General features: G+C 43.2%; 1 protein-coding gene and 1 long non-coding RNA gene across 3 annotated transcripts in view; one reads left to right on the top strand and one right to left on the bottom strand.

The window, feature by feature from the left end:
* IRS4 (insulin receptor substrate 4) overlaps window positions 1-10,144 on the bottom strand; it is a 43,927-nt gene extending 33,783 nt beyond the window's left edge. Inside the window, exon 1 of one of the 2 annotated variants that reach the window (XM_049827813.1) lies at window positions 6,400-10,144. In XM_049827813.1, the coding sequence (XP_049683770.1) occupies window positions 6,400-9,961 (3,562 nt within the window). In that variant the 5' untranslated portion in view covers window positions 9,962-10,144. The remainder of the gene's footprint in view (window positions 1-6,399) is intronic. The other variant, XM_049827814.1, reaches the window with a different exon arrangement.
* An 898-nt stretch (window positions 10,145-11,042) lies between these two features.
* LOC126050228 (uncharacterized) lies at window positions 11,043-24,789 on the top strand. Its single transcript, XR_007509465.1, has 4 exons — window positions 11,043-11,901; window positions 13,782-13,866; window positions 18,572-18,859; window positions 20,601-24,789. It is a non-coding gene; the product is annotated as an uncharacterized LOC126050228 (long non-coding RNA).
* The last annotated feature ends 2,479 nt before the right edge of the window (window positions 24,790-27,268 follow it).

Genomic DNA, 27,268 nt, shown 5'->3' with positions numbered 1-27,268 from the left:
AAAAAGGAAACACTATTCTTACCTATTTTATGCCCTAAATAACTCAATTTGATATTTATATCAGTTCATAACGTACATATGCTATGCAGTGAACACAAGCACTATTCACTTTTTAGTAGTAATTTAAAAGTTTCCAAATTTCTTGAGTCACATTACATTGTATCGTCACCTTGGAATTATAGCCAAATCTTAACTATATTAATTTCAGTATAAGCCCATCTCTCTCAAAAACCCTTTCTTCTTGGAAGATTAAAAAAGATTAGACCTTACACTTAACTCACAAATCACTGGCACACGACTCACATGTATACACACACACACACACAAGCAGTCTGTATTATTAGCATCCAACCATACAGCTAAATTAACAGAAAAATAATGTCTTGAAATAAGCAACCTTTGCCCCTTAAGATACAGCTCATGACTTAACCAGGGCAAAAAAAATCTTGCTAACAGTCTACTACACTGCTGGTCTTGGGGTAATGCTACACCTGAATCAAAATCTCCACAAATCCAAAGACTTAGATGTTCAAGATCATTTAGATAAGATACTCAGCAACACCTCTGAAATGCCTTTGATGAGTCAGGCTAATTTACCTTTGTCTTCCCACTGCCCTCAAGTATGTCACAAATCCCTATTGATCAAGGTTCTCAACTAAATCGGAACCATCCCTAAGTGGAGTGACCTTTACAGAGATGCAGGGCTTGATTAAAACTAGAACATACTTCTTCCTTTTCCCCTAGTCATTGCTTTAACCTGTAAGACACCACAGTGCAACTTGATCACTGGATTGTTGTTAACATGCAAAAGCTAAACGTGAAAAAAAGTCAAACAGCAAATTTGCAGGGTGGGCCATAGGACAGCTCTCCAGCCAAGTCATTACATATCATTTAAGGATGAGTCATAAGACAATGCTACATTTTTAGGACAAAACAGCAATAATAATACATCCCCAGGCTCCAGAAAGCTTGACTGTCTCTCACCTGCCTTTCAGTTTTATCACTCCATTTTCCTTTCAGTTGAAGAACGCCACATTTGATCACAACAGTACTTAGAATAAAATTGTAGTTTGTTTTCCGCTTCAGATCAGAAAAACAAACTTGTTAGCGCAGTCAACATACTGGACACCATTCAGCATGTTTTTGGGAGCACCACAGATCCACAAACACAGCACACAAACACACACCAAGGTACAACACAGTACTATAAGCTCTTTTTAGTACCATCCAAAACCTCAAGGTATAAACCCTCCTCCCAGCAATCAATATGAAGAAAACTTATTAAAGATCCTTTCATTAAAAAAAGCATATGCAGAGAAAAAACCAAACCCAAACTCTGCCTACTGCTAACACGCCACTGGACATACAAAAAACCCCAAAGAAATACCTAGTGACAAACCACCCCAGTAATCCCTGGCTGGAATACGGCCGCTGGAAAGACTGAATAAGTGCTGCACACTTTCTGCTACTCCAACCTGCCACCCCAAACGACAGCAGGAACAAGGGGCTCTCAGACATCAAGAGAGGAGGGGAAAACATGAAGTTTTAGAGGAAAAACTAAAAGGGGAATAATGCATTTAAGATTTCACCACAAGACTTAAACACCGCCTTCCCCCCCCCCCCCAAAAAAAAAAAAAAAAAGCAGTTTGAATCAGTCCCGGATTAATCCCAGAACTCCCCACATCCTGCAGTGGTGCTTTAACCTACGAGACAGCTACAAGCAGAAAGTTTTAGACTTCCACAAAAGACAGATGTCACCATCAGCTGCAACTATGGATTTAAAGTCTGGAAAGCTGATTTCCAAAAGTATTTCAACACTGACTACAAGTAAGCGTTCCCTCTCAATGGCAGGGGAACATTCTTGTCTCAGATTTTCTCATCCAAGCACAAGTAAAACCCAACTGATTCTTGGTCAAATATGTCATAATTAGCTCACTCCCACACTGCATGGCAAAAATCTGTTCTGCCTTCAGCAGCTCATATACTACTGGGGAAAGTTACCCTGGGTATTTTTAAGCTTAGCTGTAAGTCACTCAAGACTGTTAAAGTGGCATCTGTTACAGCAAAATTAAAATGGTTTGGGGTTTTTGTTTGTTTAGTTGCCCCCTTTTTTAAGAATTATTATCCCAGCATTATTTCAAAGATGTAGGATATATAGCAGCATTCGGATGTGCTTCAGTAGGGTTCTTCAAGTTATTTTTAAATGAGCCTGTGCCTTACATATTCTGCCAATACAAAAGAGCCTCAGTTTGAAGTAAACTTTTAAAAACCACTAGTCTGAAACCCAAAAGGGGCAGTTATTTGCCTGGTATCCCATAAACTGTAATTTACTATATTAGTAATAGCTAAAACTTTCAGCTTCTGAATTTCTCAAAGTGTATATTGTTCATTATATTCGTCAAGATTTTGCATTTGAAATATGCAAGCTACCATAAAGGATTTGGACAATTTGGAACACAAGTTTTGCTTTAGAGCTGTACTTGTTTTCCTTCCTCTCAGCTCCCCAAAGTGTACACAACACTCTTGCCCAGCCTAGCACAGGAGGAGATTAAAAAGGTGAGGAACATTTAAATTATAATCCTGCACTTTAGAGAACTTCTGAAATAATAGTGTTAGAATATCAGGTTGAGATAAGATTAAAGAGTGGGTGTAGAATAGGTGGGTTGATACTAAGCTGAACATTACATTTACTCTGAACAGCCTGTTTTGTTGTTGGAGTCCAGGGTATCTTTGCAGGTTTAATATTTCTAATTAAGACTGAAGCAACTTGTATTATACAGGACCCATTATGCAGTTTATTACCGCCCCGTTCTCATTATCCTCCTCGGTTTCTACAAGGTCCAATAACAAGGTATACATTAGCTAAGCCCTGTTTGAAGTAGCTTTAGTGTTCTGTACTCCTAGCACAAAATTTCATGACTCAGATTCGTGTAATCAAAACTGCAAACCGCTTGCTTCAATATTGTGTAACCATTTTGTGATGAAACTGTTTTGCTAATGACCTCCTTAAACTTCAAGCATTAAAAATCAGAATCTTAAGTTCTTTTTATCATCATTATCGACATAAAACCTGAGCTCAATTTTGCCTAAACCTAAAATAAAAGTTTAATAACAAGTCAGGCATATTTACCATTTCAAGTTAGTGCCCTCCCCCTCCTCCATCCATGTCACAAATAGAGAAGGGGGAAAAAAAAAAAAAAAAGCTTGATTTACATCAGTGAACCTGAACCAGAAGTAGTTTGGGAATTACAATGAGGGGGCAGTGATGCATTGGAAATCACTCTACCACCCTCAGCAGTTTGGAGAATGCAGTTGAGTCACAGAACACAATATTCCATTTAAGCAAACAAAAACAAAACAAAAGAGCAAACAATCTGAAGTTAGGTAGTGCTTTGCTTCTAGTACAGCTGCAGAATTTAATACGTATGGGATAGCTCCTTTCTAGGAGGTAAAGGGTAAACACAAGTGCTAAATATTTTCCTTAAGAATGGATTTAACCACAGAGCATTTTTCAGGCAAAGAGACCAAAAGAGTGGGATGTAGAAGGAAATAAAAGACGGCACTCAGTTCTGCTAAAATCATCCAAAAGTATTAAAAATATCAATTACACAGGCACACTACACCTCTTCACGACACAAGAGGTTTAAGAGTAAAGCTTTGTTTTCACTATTCAAAACGGAATGTGAAAGTGTTTTTCTGGACTACAGAAAAACTTTTCAAATAGTAAAATAAAAGCTTTATTGCAGTAGAAACTAATAAGCTGCTTAAAGAATACAGACTTTTAAAGTTATGCTTGCTATATAGCTCAGAGACACAATTCAGTACGTGAATGAAAACTGGTATGTTTATAATGAAGAATTTAAGTCATTACTAAGAAACAGATAGACACCACCAATTTACAACATTGTATCCACGTTTGACAAGCTACTTTTAGCCTGGACTACTCCAAAATCCGTTTGCCCCTCCATAAGCCACCTACAAGTGAACAGTGTCCACACCCCACCTGCCCTCCCACTATAGACCAGAAATATTTTAGGCTGTCTTTATAGCAAACTGTTAGGCCTTGTTTTGGAGCAGTGCCTTCTTTCTAGTCCTAAAAAGAAAAACACAATTATAAACCACCAACCTAAGCTCTTGCTATTGTCATGCTTAATTTTCTGCCCAAGCCCATGTTTTTATACACAGAGCATAAAACAGCCCATGTTTTTATTTCACTTCATTTTAATGCATGTTTCATTTCCAGAAAACTTCAATTCACAGGAAAAACCAGCAGCTGTGAGTCTCTTGGCCCTCCACAATTTGTAATAGACAAGGGAAAAACCCCAAGCACAGGGCTGTAGATTATTTTGCTGTAGTAGTAGTAGTAAGCAAAGTGTTTAACAAATACAATTTCTAAACACATTAGCTCTTGAAAAATATTTTTAAATGTAGTATTTACAATATAGCTGAAAGGAAAGAATCTCTGTACTTTTTTTCCCCTCTCCATTTTGTAAGAAGTTTTACTTTATAACACAGATTTTAGTCATATGAGGCAAGTAAGATCAAGTAGGAATTCTGCTGTCTTTGGGGGTGCTTTTAAAAAAAACACAACCAACAACAAAAACAAAACCCAAAACACCTCAAACACAAATCAGCTACAGCAATCAGTGTGCCTTTGACTTAGCAGACCAATCTCTGAAGTGCTGAAAGACTAACTTTGGAAGAAAGCATTTCTTGGACTGGCAACTTTCAACGTCTTCTAAATTTGATTCCAACCAACAAAACAAAGCAGAGGAAAAAAAACCACTGAGGCAAACCACACATTTCTGAGCAGCCCCAAGCAGTGCTGCCAGACTTCGAATGGCATGCGAGCTGAGTCAGGCTTATACCTTCCACTATTAAAGGCTACACAATTTTAAGCTCCTGCAATACCTTCTGCCTTTAGACACTTAGTTTTAAAGTGAAACTAGAAAAAAACCCCTATCATTTCAGTGTTTAAGATTGTAATTAAAAATATAAAAGCCAGCAAGTAGCCTGCCCCTTTACTGCTTTCTCTGTTGACAAAGAAGTAGACAAGTATCAATGTCCAACAGCGATTAAATATTTCCTCTTAGTACTCATCAATTATTGACTACAGATACATTTGCTAAGAGAGGAAAACATCGTTTCCAACCCACACAGTTTTCTATCCGGGTGGGTGAATTACTGTAAGGAGTTCAGTGGGTCACTAACACCAAAATAAGGATTATACTTCCAAAGTTACAATGCAATGCAGCACTTGCACGAACACTGCTGTTCAGTCAGTGGACATGCATAATACCACTAACAGCTAATTACTATTTTTTAGTCCCACCACGAGAGCAAAGAGCTTAACGTACAAATAGGAGCGTCTCTCCTCTTCCCCACCTTCTTCCTCCTCACCCCCAACACCCTTATTTTTTATGCACCCCTCAAACTGCATTACCTTAAGTTGGGTCCGACCAGCGATCACTTGAAAGCTAGCAGCCTTCTCTCTGAAGTTTCAGACCTGGAAGACAGCCCTCAGAGCCTGCTCTTCCTCTATTCCAGGCATTCCTCACCTGCTACGCGAAAGGCAGATCCCTCTGTACAGCAGGGGAAGGGTTACGGCCCAGCTAAGCCCTTGGACACTACTAAGTGGTGAAGGTTGGTGAAGGTGGAGGACGTGGGCTGCGGGAGCCCCCCACCACCCTGGTCAGCCACCAGGAGATGGGTTCTCCGGGGGATACAAGGATACTTTGGAGACCAGAGCTCAAGAGGAGCACACCAAACCTTCAAGGGAAAAAGCTGAGTTCTGTTTACATAAGATTCAACTAAACTAACGTGGGCAGATTGGCACAGAAAAAAACCTAAAATACGCACTTCACCCACATTTATTGAAAAAAAACCAGATCTAAGCCCCAAACTTTGATGTCTAAACCCCATTCAGCAATTTTCAGCTCTCCCTATCTGTGACAAATTACAAAACAGCAAGTTCATGGGGGGGGGAGGAAATGAAGACTCATCTAGTTCTAAGAAGGGAAGAAGAAAACAAAAGTAAAAAAAAAAAAAAAAAAAGAGAGCTACCATAACCTCAGGACAAGAATTCACAATACAAAATACTATTAATGTTTATACTAGCAAAATTCTTTTATAAAAAAAACAAGGCAGATGACAGTTTGATAACGCCTCTAGCTGCCTAGAAGAGTCACATAAATCCTTTAGGCCAAGGACCACGTCCCCTTTCATCGTCGTTCAGCGGTTAGGATGCTGTGCTACGACGAGACTGGTTATACTGGAATAATATAGAAGATTATAAAAAACATTTACCCCGCTCAGAAGACCACATATTAGTATTAAGTAGAGAACCTTATTCCTACAGTTAAGAAAGCATGAAAGGGAAGTGCTTTTAGAGTTACAAACCTTTTCTCGCAGCGTTACACTTCAGACCATCGGATCTGCTGAAATCTATGCTTACGTAAGCTCCACTGTCCAAACCTGAAGTACCATTTTGGAGATGGCAAGTTGGCGCTGTAGTACTTGCCTCACAGCTTATAGGATCATCGCGTAAATTCAGAGCGATGTAGTTTAAGCCATTCTGAAATCCAGTTGAGGTATCCCTGGACATTTTGCTTTCCTGACCGTCAGAAATGTTTTCATCCGGTTTTAACCAAACATTGTCAAATGAGGCAGAGCTGTGTCTTTTGCTACTATCAGTAAAGAATGAGGAGGAGGTCGTCACGGTCCCAGCTGAAGAGAACGTTTCAGAACTGTGTCTCCTCCTGCCTTGAGGATCGGCTCGAATCACTTTCGGTCCCATCGGAGGTTCAGAGCTAGGAACAGAGAAGCTACTGCTACCAGCGTATCGATCGACAATGCAGAGTCTGTTAACTATGGAAGAAGGGCTATCAATCTTTACACCGTCGTCGGATTCGGCAGCAAATGGCCGAGGCGGTGTTGCTGCCATGTTGAACGTCATCTCCGTGTAGTCATCAGTCCTGTTACTTGCAGTGCTAACACAAGCTGTACCAAATGAAAGCCTAGCGTAGTCAGGATTTGGTTGGTTTCTAGGAATACTGGAGCTTGCATAAATTGAAATATCTGTTAGGGAGTTAGACAGTTCCTTCGCTACTTTCGGTGACTGTACATCCAAGTCAACACTCATGTAATCAGAAAGCGGGGACTGCCTGTGGTCACTACTTGAGCCTAGAGATGATGGTGATCCTTCTGCAGATAGGGAATACGGTGTATTACTCGCTTTTTCATTAAAATCAATATTTATGTATTCACCGGGACTCGCTGGCTCAGGTGGAACCGTGCGATCGTACATTCTTGGGATAGTATTACTCCCCCTTGTACCTAGGGGTAGTCTTGTGGGCCTAGCAGCCCTGTTCTGCACAAGTCCTTCATCTGAACCTTTCACCGCCGGCAACTTAGAGATGCCGTTAGCCAGAGCCTCACTGTTGACCCCTTTTACATTTTCTGGTCCACCGTACAAGAGTTTTCCAGGTGAAGACATTGGAACATATTCACTGTGGTCACCATTCTGTCCTGACAACGCCTTGAAGCTTCGAGGCAAAGAAAAATACGAACTAAAACCTTTGGAAACAGAAGCGGCGTGAATGTAATTCGAATCGCCGGGGTGCTTTGGAGCCGAGTTACCAGGTGACATATCCATATACTCATTGTTTATGATCTTCTCGTTACTTCCTTTAGAAATAAATCCAGTTAAAGGACTTCGTACAGGTGAAGAGCTAGCCTTTGGAAACATCATCATATATCCTCTGGAGTCAACCTGAGACGGCGACCATGAATTGTTAATCTGTTTCGGAACAGACATACTTTTAGGAGTCATTGGCAGATAATCGCTGTTGCCGGAGAGAGAAGACGCAACTCCTGGCATCATTGGCATGTACCCATCATCCCTGGCTTTACTCCTGCTTTGGTTACATAGGGAATCAAGGTTAGTGTCATTGTACTCCGATTCGTGGTTATCTCTCAATTTTGGTGTTTCAGAGTAAAGTAATCGTCCGTGATTTCCTGCGGAATCTTCATCTAACGATGCTGTAGTTTGTGTCGTCTTCTGCTGCACTGCTACAGAAGTTGGTTTCGTTAGAGAGTAAGTTCTTTTCCTGAAACACTTTTCAGCCTCCATATAATCATCTCTTGAGCTATCATCTGCCTGTTGCTTACTCATGGACATGTACTCACTCAGACAGTTCTCCTCTCTGATAGGCGGCGTGTTTCCCAGGGAATCGGGCGTATTGCTCCTGACCCGAAAGTACCTGAAATCTCCAGGGCTGGAGCCATATTCATCAGAAGAGATAAATCCCCCGTCGCTCGGGGAACCACAAACGGATGAGCTAGAAGGCCTGGTCAACATGTCCGAAGCAGAGCCATGGCCGCTACTGGAAGAAACACTGATGGGACTTGTAGTGGAGGGAAAATGAGAAACAGGCAGCGAAGCAGACCTGGTGTGATAGGAAGAGCTGAAAGCGGCTCTCACATACCTTCCGCTCCCTTCCTGCCGGCCCAAATTCATCCTGGCAGTGTTCAGGTGGATGAGGCTCCCGGTCACCGACCTAAAAGGTCTGGTCATGGTTCCCTCTCCTTCGCTGGAGGTTCTGAAGCGATAGGAGTTGCTGCTTTTGGTGGTCGGAGGAGTCCCTCCGGCAACGCTCTCGGTTCTAGATCTTCTCTGCAAGCCGGTCTGGCTGGGGGGCAGGTTGCCCAGGTGCCTCCTAGTGGTGATGAAGGAGATAGGATTGGTACCGCTACCACCGCCGGAAGACTGGCTCTTGCTGCGGGGCCTGAACTCTGCGAAGGCCTTTAGAGCTTTCATGGTCTCCAGAAAAGTCTCGTGCATATTCTGGGCGACCACCGAATCGTCCACTTGCATCCAGAGCTCTCCAGGCCCGATAGAGGCAGACCTGCCCACTTCGATGAAGAAGAAGTTCTCCGAGTGCCCGCAGCGGCGAATGTTCATCAGCTGCAAGTGGACGGAGGGCACCTCCGAGTTCAGCTTGACGAGGTGGATGGCCTTGCTGGAGAGGCACAACCTGTACACTCCGGTAAGGTTTTTGGTCTGCCCCAGCCCTTTGGGCTTAACGTTGACCTGCCAGACCTCCTTGAAGACGGTGCCGGGCCGCAGGGCGGCCCCGTAGTGCTCGTCGTCCTCGTCCACCTGCTGATCGGCGTGCTCCTCCTGCTCCAGGAAGCCCCTCTTGCTCTGGCTCATGAGCTCGCTGATCGCCTGGTACCAGGCCTCCTGCTCGGCCTCGTTCTCGGCCAGCATGGCGAAGTACTCGTCCTTGGTGTACAGGGCGATGATGTGCTTGTGCTTGGCGTCGGCCCGCCGGCTGACGGTGAAGCACTGGTAGAGGGGGATGACCCGCTTGGGCGGGGGGCAGCAGAGGGAGGCCGCCCCGCCGGCCCCCGCCGCCCGCAAGCTGCTCTTGAACTTCTTCTCGCTGTCGTAGTACTCCAGCCGGGCGGGGGCCAGGTGGCTCTCGGCCCGCAGGACGAAGTAGCGCTTGTGCCCGTGCTTCTGCTTCCGCAGGTAGCCGCACTTCCTCACGTCCTCGCCGGCGGCGGGCGGCGGCGGCGGCGGCGGCGGCGGGGGGACGATGCCGCGGCCGGCGGCGGGGAGCGGCGGAGGGGGGGGCTGCCCGCCGCGGCCCGCCGCGGGGACGGCTCGGCCCGCCGCGGGGGCGGCCTCCGGCGCCGGGCAGAGCGAGGCGCTGGGCGAGCGCCGCAGCAGCAGCAGCAGGTGGTGGGGCTGAGGGGACGGGCAGCGCCCGCCCTCGCCCGCCGACGGCTCCCCCTCGCCCGCCGCCGCCGCCGCCGCCGCGCCGGGCACGCCGGGCTCCTGCTGAGGCGCGGCTCCGCCTCCCGTGTGGCGGGCGCCCGGCTCCTCCTCGCCGCCCCCGGCCGCCGCGCCGCCGCCGCCGCCGCCGCCGCCCGGGCCGTTCATCCCACTCGCCATCTTAGGGGCCAGGCGGCGGTCCAGGAGCGCCGGGGAAAGGGGCAGGGGGCGGGCAGCGGGAATCCGCCCTCACCGGGGAAGCGCCCCCCGCGGCGGGCCGCGCATGGGGAGCGGGCGGTGCCTGACGGCGGGTGCGTGCGTGCGTGCGTGCCCGCCTGTCCGTCCGTCCGTCCGTCCGTCCGCCCTGCCCGCCGCCCTCCGTCCGCGCCCGCCCGCCCGCCGGCCGCCCCGCGTCCGGCTACTCGCACTCACGCAGGCAGCCTCGGCGGCACCACGGCGAAAACATCACGTGACCCCGCGGAGGGCGGGGGCGCGCGCCGGGAGGGAGGCGGGGGGAGGGGCGGGGCCCCGGCCGGGCGGCGGGCGGAGTTCCCCCGGCGCCCAGGAGTGCGGGGCGAGGGAGGACGGCGGGGAGCCGGCCGGGCGGCTGGCCGGGAGCGGCAGGGGGAGAGCCAATAGAGAACGGCGGCCTTTCCCCGGCGGCCCAATCGGCGGGCGGGAACTGGCGGGGAAGGCGGGCTCCGCCGCGCGCTGGCCGGGGGAGGCGGGGCTCCGGCGGATGGGCAGCGCGGCGGACCAATGGAAGGCGGCGGCAGCCCCGGGCTGGCGGCGATCGGGGGGTGGGGGGGGTGGTGTTTCCTGTGCTGGAGACGGGTGAGTGGGGAAAGGGGCGGGGCCGACGCTGACTGGCGGGGTGGGTGAGGGGGGCGGTGAGCGGCCGGGGCGTTAGCCAATCCGCGCCTCACACACACAGATAGGGGAGGCGGGGGCGGGGAGCGGTGTGTATTCGGCGGCGCGAGTAAAACGGAAGGCGGGGGCTCGGGTGGGGTGGGGGGGAAATGATGGGCAGGCCCCGCGGCCAATCGTCGGCAGAGTCCCGTCCGACGGGCGCTACCGGCCGACGTCGCCTTCGCCCAGCGGAGCCCGCCCCTCCGCGCGCGCGGCCGGGGGGCGGCCCCCGATTGGCCGGCGGGGTGCTCGGCGGGGCGGGGGGACACGCCGGGCGGTGGCGGAGCGCAAGGGAGGGCGGGGTGAGCGAGCGAGCGAGCGAGCGGGCGGGCGGGAGCGCGCGGCGGAGGAAGTAAACAACCCGTCAGCGCGCGAGCGACCGTTGGAGCCGAGTGCAAAAGCGGCCGTCCCCGGCGCGGGGCCCGCGCGTGACACGGGTGTCTCCGCAGGGCTCCCGCCTCAGCTCCTTCGTCCTCACGTACCCGGGAACCTCCCCACCCCCACCCCACCCTAGCAGCCTGCGTTGCCTGTTGTGACAGGAGGCGATGCGGTTTCATTAAACCGCAGTGCCCCGGCGGTAGAGCGGTTTTGTTATTTCGCTCGGCGATTGTCGCGGTCTGGGGATCGCCCGGTGGCGGTCGGTGTCGGGTTTGGCCCGAGTACCGACCTGCCGTACTTCCACAACTGCGCGATAACCGCGCGTGATCTTCGGCCTGCGGTATCCAAGCAGGCCACTGACATAATCCCTCAATTTTAGATCAAAATACGATGAGTGAGGAGCAAAATCCTTCTGTTTTGCAACCCCGTTGCGAACGGGCGCGCTTGTGCGCTGTAAAATTCTCAAATCGTCCATCTCTTGTTAGTTGTGGTGGTGGTAAAATACAGGGCTAGGCCTTATCAGAGGCGCAGGTGTTCCACCATTTAAGAGAGTATGGGAGGGTGTGGAAGCGTTTCTAGCCCTCTTCCTACCTCCGTAACGCTTTCTTCCTCTCCTAATTAATTCTTTCCCCTGCCAGCTCAGAGAGGCATTTAACTGGCACAGAAGCACAGCAGCTCCGTGACCCTCCCCGCAAACACTCGCGGCCAAGAACAGAAGCGGCTCCCCTACCTTCGGCAGCGGAGACTCCGCAGTGGAGGTCGGGGTGTCGCCCACCGACACAGGCCCTGGTGATGCCACCGCCTCATTTTTAATAAAAGCGCCCCTGCCAAAGGTAGATTTAATTTGAGTTAGGAGTTTGTGTATATCAGTCACGTAACTGTAAAAATAGTCGTCTTTTCCATAATATGACTGCAAATATCGTTTCCCGAACCAGTAATTTTTGACCATATGTCTCTTTACTAGCTCTCCCTTCTCTGTCACTCAAACATAATGTACTGGATTTGTCTTCAAGGTCGGTCTTTGTCTACCTCACCTATGATTCATTATTTAGATGACAACTCTCACCGATCCCCGACACCAACTTCCACCACCCACTTGTTAAAGTTTTGGATAAATAGCTCTATGTTTTCTTTCATGCTGCCTCTTGGATGTGGGAAAAGAGGTTTTCTGGAGTCTCCAGTAACTCAATTTGGAAGCTGGCACACCAAATCTTGTACTTGCCATATTGATTGTTAATGCCTCATTATTTCTTTGTACTTCTCCATTCTCGGTCTGTTCACTGCCTGTTCATCATGCGTTTAAATGGCAATCTTTTTTTGTTTTGTGTTTTTACAGCATCTAACACAATATGTTCTTGTCCATGATTATAGCTCCTAAGTGTTATGGCAATACAGTGAATAAGTTGTAACTACAGAAGTGTAATTATTCCCCAAACAAGTATTATAAACACTAAGAAACTGAGATTAAATTTAGTTTTTAAAGAAATTCAAACATGTGAGTATGAAAATAACACAACTAAACACCCCAGTAACGTTGGTTCTGCCAAGCAATGCTATCGTGCGATAGCTGTACAATTACATTGCATTACATTGTTGATAGCCCCGGTAGAATTAAGCTGGTTTTTGAAGATGTATTCCTTTTATTTTTCATGCTTTTCTACCTGGTCCGTCATTTGGGTGGAGCTGAGATTGCCTGTGCATTTCCATATATTGTTTGGGTTTCTTTCTGTACTTTTACATGAAAATTTAACGTGGTTTTAAAGTTTTAAATACATAAAGACTTAAAACTATAGAGCAAGGTGAACGGCATTCGTTATATGCTTATTCCAGCTGGTTGCTGAAGGATACATGTGGGAGGAAGAAAGGAAACAATTTGAAAGAAAAGGGCTTGGGTTTTCTGTTTTGTTTACGGGTTTTTTTAGTCATCAACCTCTGGGCTTGCTTGACAGTAACTATGAATAAGCTGTCTCTGTATGTAAGAAGAAATGTATCAGTGTTTTCTGGTCTCTCATACGTCTTTTACTGTTACTCTGCACTTGCCATGTTTTTGCTAGGGAGTTGAGAAAGCAAAGCATGCGTAATTCAGCCATGTAGAATTTTGGGGTGGTGGATGCACGTGATCAGACCCACAGGTAGCTGCAAAGACCAGAGCTAATAGAAATGGATTTTTCTGATGGGCCCTCTCTGGCTTAAAAAGAGCGCTTAGCCTTCCTGAAAACTGATATTTTTCATATTTTTTCTATGTGACTATTTGGAAATGCTTCTCCAAACTGTGAACTAATCTTTAATTTGCATATGCTTTCTCAACTTTCATTAGTAGGAAGAATAACTTACTCGTTTTATCTCTCTTCAAATAAATGTTGTTTAGAGTCTTTGATGCAGTTATTGAATCAAAGTTACCGATTTTCTGTAGTAATGATTTTTTATTTTTGTAGCTCCTACAAAAAATGTAAGAATACCTGTTATTATGTGATATCCTTCCATTACCGAAATACTTGTCTAGATATGGGATAGGAGCTAATTTTACTATCTTTTATGTTACAGATTATTATAACTTCCACAAACTTTTGTAGGTTTCTGTCTCACTGTTTCTCTGGCTACTGGTCTAGCCCATAGCCATAGTTTACCCTGCAAAGTCTTTAGTTTCACTTACAGAAACCAACATAGCCTGAGTATGAAATGCTGCCTTAACTGTGGTTATATTGTCTTCCAGCAACTGTAAAGGGAAATCAAGATCCCCTCTTTGTGTCTCTTGATCTTCACCAGACTTGAAGAACCTGTAGTTCTTAGAGCTGGAGGTATGTTTGCTTTATGTTTCATGTATTTGCTCTTTCTACCCTACCAAGTGTCTGCATGAGGCAGGTGCTGTAACAGACCAGAAATTTGAAACCATTTCTCTTATTGTAGTTTCCACAAGTGGCTATAATAATGTCTGTAATATGCAGTAATTAAGCGATTGGTAGTCGTACTATTGAGCCAAATGGAGGGCCATAGATGTCACCTGCTGCAGAAGTATTGAGGGACAAGTAACGGATTCCTGTAGGTGTCCGTGAAATTCCACAAAGAGCAGTATTATTAATTCAGTTAAGATATAAGAGGTAAATGGTTTGGACACAATATCGCATGATTTATCGCGCATTTCTTCTAGTTTCACCAGTCTATATTATGCCCATCCTCAGTTGCATCGACAGGAGTAATTCCCCAATAAAACACAAAAAAGAAGTCAGTTTTGTTGAGTAGTAAAACACGGTCCTAGCTCAATCTTACACATGACATGTTCATAAAAATGAAAGGAACTCCAGATTACCTCTCTGTAGAAATTTAAAATAAAAATATCCCAGAAGTATTTAGCAACCAAAGGATGATGAGTGAAAGGTAAGCTTCATAGTTTTTAATTTTATGTGTTACACTGTTTCACTAAGTATAGATTTGTATATGTTTCCAACATTTTATTAACTATTTTAACTTAGTTTGCAAAATAAATTAATGTAATTCTTCATAATGTATATTTATGGCCCAAACTCTTCCGCTAGAAGTCTCATTTTATCTTTACATCTCCAAAGTAGCCTGTTCTCATTAACTTCGTAGCAGTTCTGTTCTCAGCATGGACATACTGTGATTTTTACACACAGCAAAGTTAGCTCACGAAATCAAATAGAATAACAGCTTTAAATTAATCCATTATAGCTAGGTTATTCTGCAGACGAGGAAACTTCCCCATCCATTGTATGTCGGTGGAATGAGAAAATTAAATGATTGTGACGTTTCTTAGCCAAGATCTAGAGGAGAAAAATGCCTTCTGTTTAAGGCACAGTTTGGGAATTCTAAGCTGTCGCTTGAGTTTGTGGCAGGTTTACCCTACATCCCTCGGCAAATCTCTCAATCTATCTTGTTCTTCAATTCCTTAGTCATTAAATGGAAATAATAATTCCTCCCTTTCTCAGAAGAGTGTTTTTGGAGATAAAAATCTGTTGATGACTGAGAACCTCAGGTATTGTGGTATCAAGGGTTTTATAGAAATCATTATAAAAGCCAACCTGAGGGCTTCCTTTATCCCTACAAAATGCGCAGAATCCACCGTGTGTCAAGTTTCCCCTAAACATGCATTTTCCAGGTATGAGGTAGATGAACTCTTACTTCTCTCATCCAGGCCTGCCTTGCTGTGTTGAAATAAGATACCGGAACGTTCACAGCATTTATGATGATGCTCATTTATGAAAATGTATAGATTTGAATTTAAGATTTTTAGGCACAAAGATTAAAGGCAGACATATTAAAGAGTTGCCCAATTTAATTTACAGGGAGCTGTGGGTGCTCAGCACCTCTCTGATAATGAAGATCTGGTTGTTTACTTGTTCCATTATACTCCTTTCACCATCTATCTAATCCTATCACATAATTGTCTACAGAAAATACGCAGACGCTTGGTTTCTTTACTGTTTTGTATAATTGGGGATAGTGTCACCATGCAGTGAAAAGAACCACAGAATGCTGTTTTTCAAAGGCATATGCTCAAATTTGCAAAACATTTTCTCACTGGGTCAGGAATGAATAGTAAGATTATTCTGGCTATTTGTTTTCCTATTTATGGATAGTGGCTATTTGGGTTATATAGCGATGATAGCTTTGGGATTGTTAAATACTATGCAACTACTTTAGTGAAAGAAACATAAAAGCGCCCCTTTGCGATACACAGTTTTTGGCTGTATGTCCGGGTCAGTAAGATATGGAAACTACTAAAGCAACCAGACTTTTATAAACTAATTTCACAGATAGTCTTTGGAGAATAGCAGGGTGGAACAGAAATTAAAGATACCCATTTATATAACTGGAAATAAAAAATGGTATAATCAGTGTCAGTTTTCAAGTATTAATGGTAATGAGCAGATGGGACTGTTTTCATAAAGGAAAAGCATTTTTTCCCCAGACTGAGTGCAAACGAACCTTTCCTATTACCTTTCTTTTGCTAGTACATCATATTTCCCAAAAAGGTGTTATATATTGATTAGCCAGCATGTCTTTAATTCTTTGATTGTAAAAAATTATTAGTGGAAGTTAAAGAAAATATCCTCTATACAGTTTATAAATGAGAAATTTCAGCTTGATGGTGGATGATAGAGCTTCTGCAATTATTATCTCCATCCTTGCTTGTAAAAATGCCTTAAGTTAAAAAAAACCCAACATAACAAACTATTTGCCTTTCAGTTTCATTTTTTGACTTGGGAAGTTGCAAGTAATTTTTGTCTTCCTTTCCTAATGCAGGTTTCTTTAGCAGTAGAGGTAGCAAAAAGAAGTTTGCAAACTGCATTTGTGTGTTTGAGGTACTTGCTTGTTGTGGTGACAGCTTCAGTCTTAGAGTGTCAGTACTTGAATACCAGTGGAAGTCAGATTGTTTTTAACCTGAATTTCTCCAGCACTATCTGTCTTAGGGAATGAGTGTCCATGTGCTCATCTTAACCACAGCCACACTTAATGAATTGACTATTACTTATGCAGTTTTATGTGGTGTTATTTTCATTTAACTTCTTTATTTTATCATTTAGTTGACAGAAATTGTCCTTCCTTTTTGGTATAACAGAGAAAGAATTCTATCGCATCTGTACAGCAAGATACATTGACTTTTTAATCTTGTCATGGCCAACAAAATAATTTCCTGAAAATAATTCCTGTGGAATCTCCTAATTGTGTCTGAATTATCATTCTTTGTTATGTAAGGGCATATATTTTAAATGTTTATGGACAACTGAATTAGAAAAAAAAAATTTGGAATGCACAGTTGTTAATTGACTAGCTCTTTATTTAGATTTCTTGTACTTCCTGATACATGGAGTAGAGCCAGGTTTTGTTAGGATTGTAGTGGTGTATAATGGAGCAACAGATGATCACCTGAGCTTAGGAAAAATATTTATCGGAAGAGAAATGATCATCTAACTTAAGGGAAAATATTTTAAAGAAGGAGTCCTGGCATATAGAATCCTTTTTCACACAGAAGCTGGTACTCCCACGTGTTGTTTTCTTTTTCAGCTGAGTCTGAGCTTTCTGTTGGAAAAGTTGGGCTGGTATTTTTGCTGTATGGTATCTTTGACTGACAGCTCAGAAATGTCTCCATTTGTCATATAGAAGCAGCAAAATCCATTTCTGAGGATACCAGACCTTCTGTCAGTAAGAAATAATACTGTAACTTCACTATTACTTTTTTTTTTAAAGAAATGTGGCCAATTTCCATTGCAGAATAGGTGCCAGCTTAGGGTGATGTTTCAGTCTTCTTCAAACAATAAATATCTGTGGTAACTGCAGTGGTCAGTGCATGGAAAAGGCATTATGAAAGCACCTTTGCTCCTTGCTGTATGGAGCTATTTTTATGCATTTGCAGGAAAGCATGATAGTGGCTTTGCACATGTTTCTCTTTCTTACACACTATTATCTAAATACAGGTAGCCCATGCAAGGTAGTAAAGGGGTGTTTTATGTGTCTTCACTCTATGGAACAGGGAATGATACAGGTTATAGTAAAGGACACTACTCCAAAAAACTTCCCATTCTAAAGCACAAATGCCTACAAAGAAGCAAACTAATTTTGTGGAGCTCTGCAAGAAAGCATAGGGTGAAGCAAAGAAGAGAGCTCCTCTCTGCTTATGTTGCAAAGGGGGTGTCTGCGTCAGCATTTTAGGTTTAAGAGCTCACTTTTGAAGAGGACTGAACGTCTTGGAGCATGCAAACTGAATTCCTTTTTGATGAATCTAAACCAGCAGATGCATTCCATGAGTACAATCATTAGTGTTTTAGTTTGGATTAGAATTTAACTTTTAAAATTAATTTATCATTTGTTCCTACTCACCTACTTTGATTTGCAATGTGTAGCAGTCTTGGAGTGCGCAAACTGAATTCCTTTCAGATGAAATTAGATCAAAAGCTGTGGTACAACAGCATGATGATGGATTATCTGTTCATTGAACCAGCTGAGAACTGCTGTCAGGTAAACTACAAAATGCATGTAGAGTGGACATCAAGTTTTCCACACCAACTCTTTGTCCTCCAGATCTGCTCTACTGTTCTGTATTTCTTGCTAATGCGGACATAGCTGTAATGCACTCCAGCTGCTAATGAACAGTCAATCTATGGGACCAAATTAAAGTTAGTATAAAGTAAAACCCTGTAAATCCATGTAGTATGAACTTCATGTCCTCAGCACTGTGTCTTTTCATGTGGTACTGCACTGCTTGATGTAGAAGATAGCTAGCGGTAGAACATTTCAGGCTAGCAGGTAACCTCAGAGGGATAAATAAGGAGTAAACAAGACAAATCAGATTTTTACTGTGGATAAGCTGAAACCTTTGCTCTGTAATGCCTCTTGTCAGAGTAACATAAACATTCAGTTTGTCAAATGGATTATCTTTAGCGATCCATGAACTATCACGTGGGTTGGGAATCTCAAGAAACAATTTTGTCAAAGTTGTTTTTATGAGGTCATCTAAAAATGTAGACGCTTTTGTTAATATTTCAGGATACTACTGAATTTCAAGGATTATGGGTGTGAAACAACTATGCAGATGCCAAGGTCAGTGAAGGGCAGAGGAAAAAGAGGAAGAGTTTGATCAAGAAGCCAGTCCTTTGGCAAAGAAATGGGAGGAAGGAGTGAGAGAAATCAGACATGAAGCAGAAACTACCTGGTCCCTGACCTCATCAGAACTTCAAGACATGCAGAAAAATGACAGCTGCCAGCCAGGTGAGCAGATTGCTGCCTGGCTGCTCTGAAGCTGGGCTAACAGGGCCAACAGTCAGCAACTGGAAGGTAAGGAAGCGCAACAGTGGGGATCCCTTGCTAGAAACCAGGGAATTGAGAGAGGAATTGGAAAAGAGGCAGTGATTTGCAGTCTCTGGAGGTAGCGTCTCTGAAGTGTGAGGCCAAGATACATGTTTAAGGAAGATCTTGTGAACTACCCAGGAAAGCGGACAACCGTGGACAAGGCATCCACTACCTGAGAGAATTAGTGGTACTCTAAGTCATCTACAGTGATCTAGACAATGATGAGGTCTTCAGAGATCCAGAGGAAGTCCTGTGCACACAGGCCACGTGGAGGAAGGTGATTCAAAATGCCCATATTCTCCACCAAGTTCTATCCATGGCACAGGGAGAAAAGACCTTCCATAACCATTAGGAAATTAAATTAAACTAATTTCCCCAAGTCGAGTCTGTTTAGCCTATGATGGTAATTGGTGAGTGATCTCTCCCTGTCCTTATCTCAACCCATGAGCCTTTTGTTGTATTTTCTCTCCCCTGTCCAGCTAAGGAGTGGGAGTGATGGAGCAGCTTTGGTGGGCACCTGGCCTCCAGCCAGGGTCAACCCACCATGTTATGGAAGACATACTTGAAGAATAGAAGTGATCTTTTGACGTAGAGGGCAACGCCTCCTTTGTCACCTGTCCTTTCTGAACAGCCTGTAGCCATCGATAGCCGCAGTCCTGTCATGGGATTTGTACCACCAAGTTTCAGGAATGGCAACCAGGTCATAGCTTTCTAGGACAGTGGCTTCCAACTCCTCCTGTTTGTTGCCCATGCTGCGTGCACTAGTGTAGACACACTTCAGCTGGGCTGTGGGCCATGTCACCTTTTTACAGGAACACACACTTAATTCCTTTGAGGTATTTCACCTGTGTTCCCCCATTTGCTCTGATTACCTCATGAGCCCCTGGCTCACCTCCATAAAACTTCAAGTGTGCTGCAGTGTACCCAGCAAGTCTTAGAGGAACAGGCTGAAGGCCCTTGCTAGCACTTCATCCCTCTAACCTTGGCATGTTGTCCCTTGGTTTGTCATGGGTGAGCCTGATATTATCGCCCTCCTCCTTCAAGTCCAGTTTAAAGTTCTGTCAATGAGCCCCACTAGCTCGTGAGCAAAAACCCTCTTCCCCCCCTTTGAGAAAGATGAATCCTATCTAATGCCAGCAGGTCTGGTGCCATGTAGACCATTCCATTATTGAAAACAGTAATGGGTAATAGTCCGAGGGCTGTCCCAGGCTAGGAAGTTTCCTAGTGATGTCCTTAACCCAGGCCCCAGGGAGGCAGCAGACTTACCTAAGAGGAGGGTCTGTCCGGCATATTGGACCATCTGTTCCCCTCAGAAGGGAGTCACCTACAACTATAACCCATCTTTTCTTCCTCATGGAAGTGGTCGTCATATGGGGGGGGTAGAGATTTCTGACCTTGGCAACACCTCTGGTGCAGATGGACCATCATCCACATCATCCATTGACTGGCCTTCCACATCCAGAGCCTCATACCTGTTGTACTGAGGCACCTGGGAAGGCGAGGTGGGCAAAGAGGGGGTTCGCCTGCTGCCTCGAGCATGGACTTGCCTCCATTGACTCCTTTCCTTTAAGCTACTGCCTGGCAGGGGGAGGACAGAGGATCCCTTTGATGTTGGGTTTTTTTCTGGTGGTTGTTCCTGTTTCTGTCTCAGGGAGGACAGAGCATGGTTCCACCAGCCTCTCTCAGACTCCCTGATGCTCCTTAACCTTTGTACTTCCTCCCGTAGCTCTGCCACCAGGCCGAGCAGATCGTCCAGTTGGTGACACCTCACGCAGCTGCTCTCGCTACTGGTGACACCTCACGCAGCTGCTCTCCGTTACCAGTGAAAGGCTCTGGCACGCCCTGCAGCCTGAGGCCTGGACGGCTGCACGCTTTTGTGGGAGCTCTGTCCGGGCTGCCACATCCATTCTGGCGAGCGAGGAGGACGAGGCTTTCAGCCGGGTGGAATCCCACAGCAAAGCTCTTCCAGGGAGGGCCATGGCCGCCGGCGGAACGCACCTCTGGAGCCGGTGGGGGTGACGATGCCCTTCCCGCGCAAATTGCGGCGCCACGCGCGGGCGGGGGGAGATGGAGGCGGTGGCCGCGGTTGCTGTGGCAACGCCCGGGTCTCGCGAGAGCTGCCGGCGCTTGGCGGGTCCCGCCGCTGCCCCGGCGCTTCCCTGCCTGAGGGAACAACACCCCCCCCCCCCCCCCGCCGGGATCTGCCGCTCCGCTGCGGGCCGTTCTGTGGTGCTGTCATCTAGGATTTCTGTAAACTTTAGGTAATTAAGGTCTCAGCTTTCCATGTGTATGACGGATATGAGTATTTCTAGATATAAGATACGTAATTATCTTAAATGGGTAGCAGGACAATACCGACGTTTTAGAAAACACAGATACTAAATAGGCTGATCTGCTGTTGAAAGTCATTAGCAGCAGTGGTTGCTTTTTTTGTTAACGTAAAATACACTAGTCTTGTTTAACTATTGCAAAGTGAAGTAATGCTGAGTAGAAAATAACGTGTGCTGGTGCCCCTCACAAAGTTGGTGCTTTTGAACTCCTTGACACATTTCAAAACGTAGGGTAAGATGGAATCTTTGCTTGTAGTTCCAAGTACAGGACAAAATGTAGCCTTACCAGTTCAGAAGGAGCTCAGAAAAAAATTATGACTCAGAGACAGTCCTCTGAATCATACTTCCCCTGAGCTGTAGCATTGCACAAGTAGGGAGTGTGCGATCAGCCCTTTGCCAGAGGAAGCAAATTCCCTCTCCCATGTCCAGTCAGCTCCCTTTGCTGATACAGAAGGCAGCAAAATGACGATTATGTTTACTTCCGACCCAATTTCCCCCAACTTCTCCGATTACTCATGGAAGGAAATGATGTCTCTTCGAGGTTTGCTCATTAATACCGTGCCCTTAATATAGTTTTCAGGAAGGATGGCGTGATGGCACAGCAGAATGCAAGAATGCCTTACAACTTCCACACGGAACTTTATGGCCATCAGATGCCTGGTGTATTGAGTATGTTTTACAGCTCATTTTTAGGTAGGTGGGACACTGTACTCACTTGTCGGGTCTGAAACTAATGCTTGTTCCTTGAGCACTCACCTTTCATCCTATAGGATGCAAATCTGTTGCAGTGAGCGAATATATCAGCAACACCTACGTGGCTTGCAAAGTACTGTTTGAGTTTGATTCCAGGCAGATTTGGCAAGACTAATGATCACCAAGTAAAACACAATTAAACAAATCTGAGTTCTTGGTAATTTTTTTCAGAAAAGAAACCGTACTTACATGCAAACCAGCAATAAGTATTTCCTGTGTGTTAAATTTAAGAATTTAAGAATAGTTTAAGCAAATACTCAGCTGATCAGCTAATTAAGCTCTGCAATGACTTACAACAGATTCAGCCAGCAGATTTTACAGATGAACAGTGATTTATCTGTAAATAATTGAGATTAAAGCATTCATTTGTTAGTATTAGATCAGCTAGCAATGCAAAGGTCCGTTGTTCTTAATGGCTAAAGAGGTTAATGATTCTGGTAACCTACTAGGAACCAAGCATTTAGAATTCTAATTTGGTAGGAACAGTAATTCTATGTGAAGCCTGACATTGAATAGGGTTTTTTTTTTTTCCCTGGTTGATGAAGGAGGAAAATCTAAAGTAGACAGGATAGCATATGTTGAGATTGGTCATTTCAATGATAGACATCTATACATTTATAGTGAAATTTAAAGAAAATTTTACCTGAACCATGCACTTAAGGGAAAAATTATGCACCTATCAATATAGGAGGAAATGCATGAGGAAATAACAATTTGTTCAGTTTAGCCTGTAGGACTGCTTGGGTAAGTGGCTGCTCACCAACACAAATCTAGATTGTGCAATCTAATTTTAAGCATGCAACTTGAAATTCCATTCTGTATGATCCTTACACCTACATTTGTTCTTCAGAAAGAGCATCCACAAATTCACAAGTAGTTTTCACAACAACTAAAATTTTTACAAAAGAAAATAGGTTATAATAAAGCCAGGGAAAAAATTATGTTGCAATAAATTGAAACAACAGGAGATTGTCACTGAGTATTTGCTCTGTCTCCTGATACTCAATTGTCTGGGCTGTTCTGTTATTCTTGTTAGTCTTTTATGCTTGTCAAGCTTTATTTTCCATCACTTTACCAAAACTGAAGAATAGACTGAGAAATAAATGATCGTAATTATAAAAAATATGATGTGCCTGTGTTTCTTAGGAATGTAGCAGTCATTCTGACAGATACACCCTTATAGTGTAGAAGGTAAAACTGGTAAACCTGATCTAGACTGTCTCTATGACTGGCATACCATGTGGCCAGTGAACAAGTGTTAGTCTGCTTCCATGGTATTATTCACAGTTTTATGGAGTTCTGAGAAGAGACGTTATCTATAGTGCCTTTTTAGGTAACAGTGACAGTATGATTTGTTTTATATTGTACTTATTATTAATATATCGGAGTAGATGAACCCAGTACTACTTGGTACTGATGCATCTTGGAGAATAGGGTAGTTTTCCCCTGTACCCATGGCTTGATGTGGGTGAGAGTAGGGGAGAGGAAAGAGTCTGCGTAAATATGTTGTGTCAGTGCAAAATCAATCACTTAATGCCTTTCAGGGCTTCCCTTACTACTGTGCTTTCGGTAATAGAATTTTCTGTTACTTAGTACTGTTGGCAGTTCAGTGTTATTTCTGTGTATTTGTACAATACGCAGCGTAATGACCTTTACCACAATATGAAGAATAAATAATAATAGAGCGGCAGTGAGTCTCTAAATTATATTTCATACTAGATTAGAACAGGCTTACCTCTCTTTTTTAATTAAAGGCATTTGATATATTTTGAAATAAAGTATTTCTTCACTTTTTTGAATAAAAACATCTCCAAAATTTATATCCTAAAACTCCTGAAGATAAAATGTACAAGGTATGCATTTGTATCACTGCATTTCATAGAAATGTATTTCTCATCTCCAGGCAGTTTATAAAGGAGTAGTGCTCAAGATTTCAAAATCTTGCCTAACATTCTGCTGTTGCTTCTTAAATCAGATTCTGAAGTGTTCGTTCGTCAATTACTTTTGAATCTTGCAAAGTGAACCTGGCACTGGATGCTAATTCCTTCAACATAAAAGCATTGTATGATGTAATAAAACTGTATTTCATACAGTCTTACAAATAAATTATGTCCCAAATAAGTTTATAGAATTCATAACTATTTTTGTTTGTCATTTGGATGGGTAGTTACAGAACAAAATCAAGGGTATACATGTAAATGACATAAATAAGTTTAAAGAATGAACACATGCAACAGATAATACCTCTATGTTTATTCTTATTTACATATTTAAATGCCTATTGTTAGTTTGAGAATAAGTAGTTACTAGTTGTTAAATAAGTCAGAATACAAACAGGTGGCAGAGAAGTATGCAGGAAAAGTCGTATTTGATGTGATTCCTCCATACAGTGATTATGCATTTGGGGGGTGTTGGCTGTAATACTTTCTCTAGAAAATAAATGAAATAATAAAAATAAATAGCCACAGTATTTCTCTGGAAAATAATTTAGTAACATTAATATTTTAGTTTGAATCAAGACATTAACATTTGCTTGTTCTTTAATATGCTATGATTAGAAGGCATGCTAAAGCCTTCTGAATGCCTAGTAAAACAGCAGGATGTGTCAAATGGTCTGAAGAAAAGAAAAACAAGTAAGCAGGGCCATTATGAAAAGGTGACTAACATACTGTTTGGAGAGGGGAGCAAATACAGGCCTCATACAGGTGGAAATAACTCAAAATGGCCTCAGAGCAACACTTAATTTGTCGTAACGGACAAGTGGATGGGTTCATTTTCCTTCTTCCTTTTCTAGAGTTCACTACTTTTAGCTTCAGGTTATTTTTACATGCTTCTCTGTGGAGAAATAAAAATAAAAGCATTAATACAGCATGTGATTCAGAGAAATCTGACAGTTTCTTGTGGTTTTTTTCTCCAAAAAGCATCAGGATGATATTGTTGGCTAGAGAGACAATTTGGGTTAGTGTGTTTGAGTTTATAAAGTTTACATCTATAGATGTAAAAATATTTATACAATAGTAATACACTTCATTTTCACACTGTATGTTGCAAATGCACTGAGTTTTGACATACAATATAAATGGTGTGACTTGTATTTAGATGATATACAGTGTACAGACTAAAGAATATACCATGTCAACTCCAGTCATTATAAAATTAACAATATGAATTCACACACACATACAGTCACATATATATACACACACACTACAAATATATGTCCATCCAGTAAAAGAAAAGATATAGCCCAGACAATCAATAAAAAATAGGTCTATACAAGTAAGTCACTTGTTTATAATCATGGCAAACTTGGAATCACTGTGTACAGTCAAGTAAAGCAGCTGGCCTACTTGTGTAAACCTAATTCTCAGTTTTGCTGAAATTAAAAAGCAGAAAAAATATTTCCAATGACTGAAAGGAAAAAAACGAAAGTAAACATTTTAGTGTCTAGATTTTTAATCCCTGAAATAGTTAATGAATTAAGAGCAAAGCTCAACCAATTGTTTATTATACTCAGAGTTTATTAAACTCAGGCTGCTAACGTTAAAGTTTCTCCTTGGCTAAGGGGAAAAATGTAAATCAACATTCACACTGTCATAATTTCTTTCATTCTAAAACCCAGTTCTAATTTGGGGATATTACAGAAGGTAGCCCTAGTTAATTATTTGCTCAGATATACAGAGACTGCTTTTCTTACAGAAATTTGCACTGAAGTTACCTGCACCATTTGAAGATGTACCCAGGTACTCTATGTGCAACAATTTGAAGCTGACTCAGAGCAGCTCAGTGCAAAAAAACAAAGTGACTAATCTCCTTGTAGAACTGAGGCTTTGCAACTTTGCTCTGACTCATCATGACAACTCAAAGTGCCTAGACTTAGTACAGAAATAAACAGATTTAAACAGAGCACTTGGTTTCAAAACAAACATTACTTCTCGTCCTTCTGTCAGAATGACCTTGGTAATGCTATTTAACATCAAAGTGTTGCTAATATGCAGGGTAGTTTAAAATCTCTAGGACACTATCAAAGTGGAATCTGAGAAGTTAAGGGAATATGAGGAAAGAAAGAATGAAAGAAGGAAGGCAAAAATATTTTCTTACCCATTAAGAATGAGACTTATAAAGAGGGTGGGAACAATCATTTGTCTAGTAGCAAGATTGGAACTGAAAAAATAAAATTGGAATTGGTGGCATTACGATGTGTAGGGGAGAGGTAAGGGAGATCTTTAATAATTTGCTTGTTCTTGACATGTTCTAGCCACCCTTAATTAGTCCTTCACATTCTAAGATCAAATAAATAACTAAGCTCAACAGTAACATTAATCCTACTTTATTAAGCAAATCTGTCTCTTTGTGTTAAAAATTTATGGTCCTCTATCTTTTTGCTGCTATCTTAAAGGGTAAATATTAGTACAAGTTGAGCCAGAATCTCTTCTGAAATGGATGAGTGGTTGCTTCTGCCACCTCCAAGTTAGATGAGCAGATCTTTCTTTCAGTGGCACTAGTGCAAATTTGGAGAAGCAGACCTAAAGTTAATGATCTGCAAATTAAATATGGAAATTATGAGTTACTCCTGATTTGCTCTTGTGTAAGTAAGAGGAGTATTTGGCCCTATGTATTTATTTCAAGATCATAAAATATATTATAACAATTTTGAAATCTGTACTAGAATGGGTCTGGGCATGTCTGTGCAGACAGACCCAAGTTTTTATGCCTGTAGTCCAAGATAGCCAGCCACGATCTAGCTCTGACTCAGAAGCATTAATTCTGTGCTGTCGCAGAGCTAAGAAACCCTATGTGGCATCCAAAAGCCATGCAGGTATGTTAGTATGATAGTGTGCCCAAACTAAGAAGTCCAACCATTCAACAAGGTTGGTTAGCCTGTGCACTTTTTTTGTCCAAAGTTGGTTTACCTCAGCGTAACATAGAAGCAGCATGTGTTCAGGTCTGCCAGCATGTCTGTTTAGTAATGCCCAATATCCACATGCAAGGCATCTTCACTAGGGAACAAGTATTCCAGAACAGAAAAGAAACTTAATATAGAACTTATAAACATAAATTATGGGTATCTAAATTAATAGATTTAGTCATTAGATAATCAGCGGTAGCATTGAGTATATTATAGGGCTTGAGGTAATAATTTGGTTTATTACACATATGCTACTACTACATCTCTGTAATTAAAATATCTATATATTTAGGTATTGAAAAAGATTTTTATAGAAATGGTATCTCACTTAGTGTCTAATTTCATATACATTGCAATTGCTGCAATAGTGAGAAAAATAAATAAATCTAACAAAACTCCAGA

Source organism: Accipiter gentilis, chromosome 24 (assembly GCF_929443795.1).
Source record: "Accipiter gentilis chromosome 24, bAccGen1.1, whole genome shotgun sequence".
Classification (NCBI taxonomy): domain Eukaryota; kingdom Metazoa; phylum Chordata; class Aves; order Accipitriformes; family Accipitridae; genus Astur; species Astur gentilis.
The sequence above is the reverse complement of the archived record's forward strand: the minus strand, read 5'-3'. Positions and strand labels throughout refer to the sequence as shown.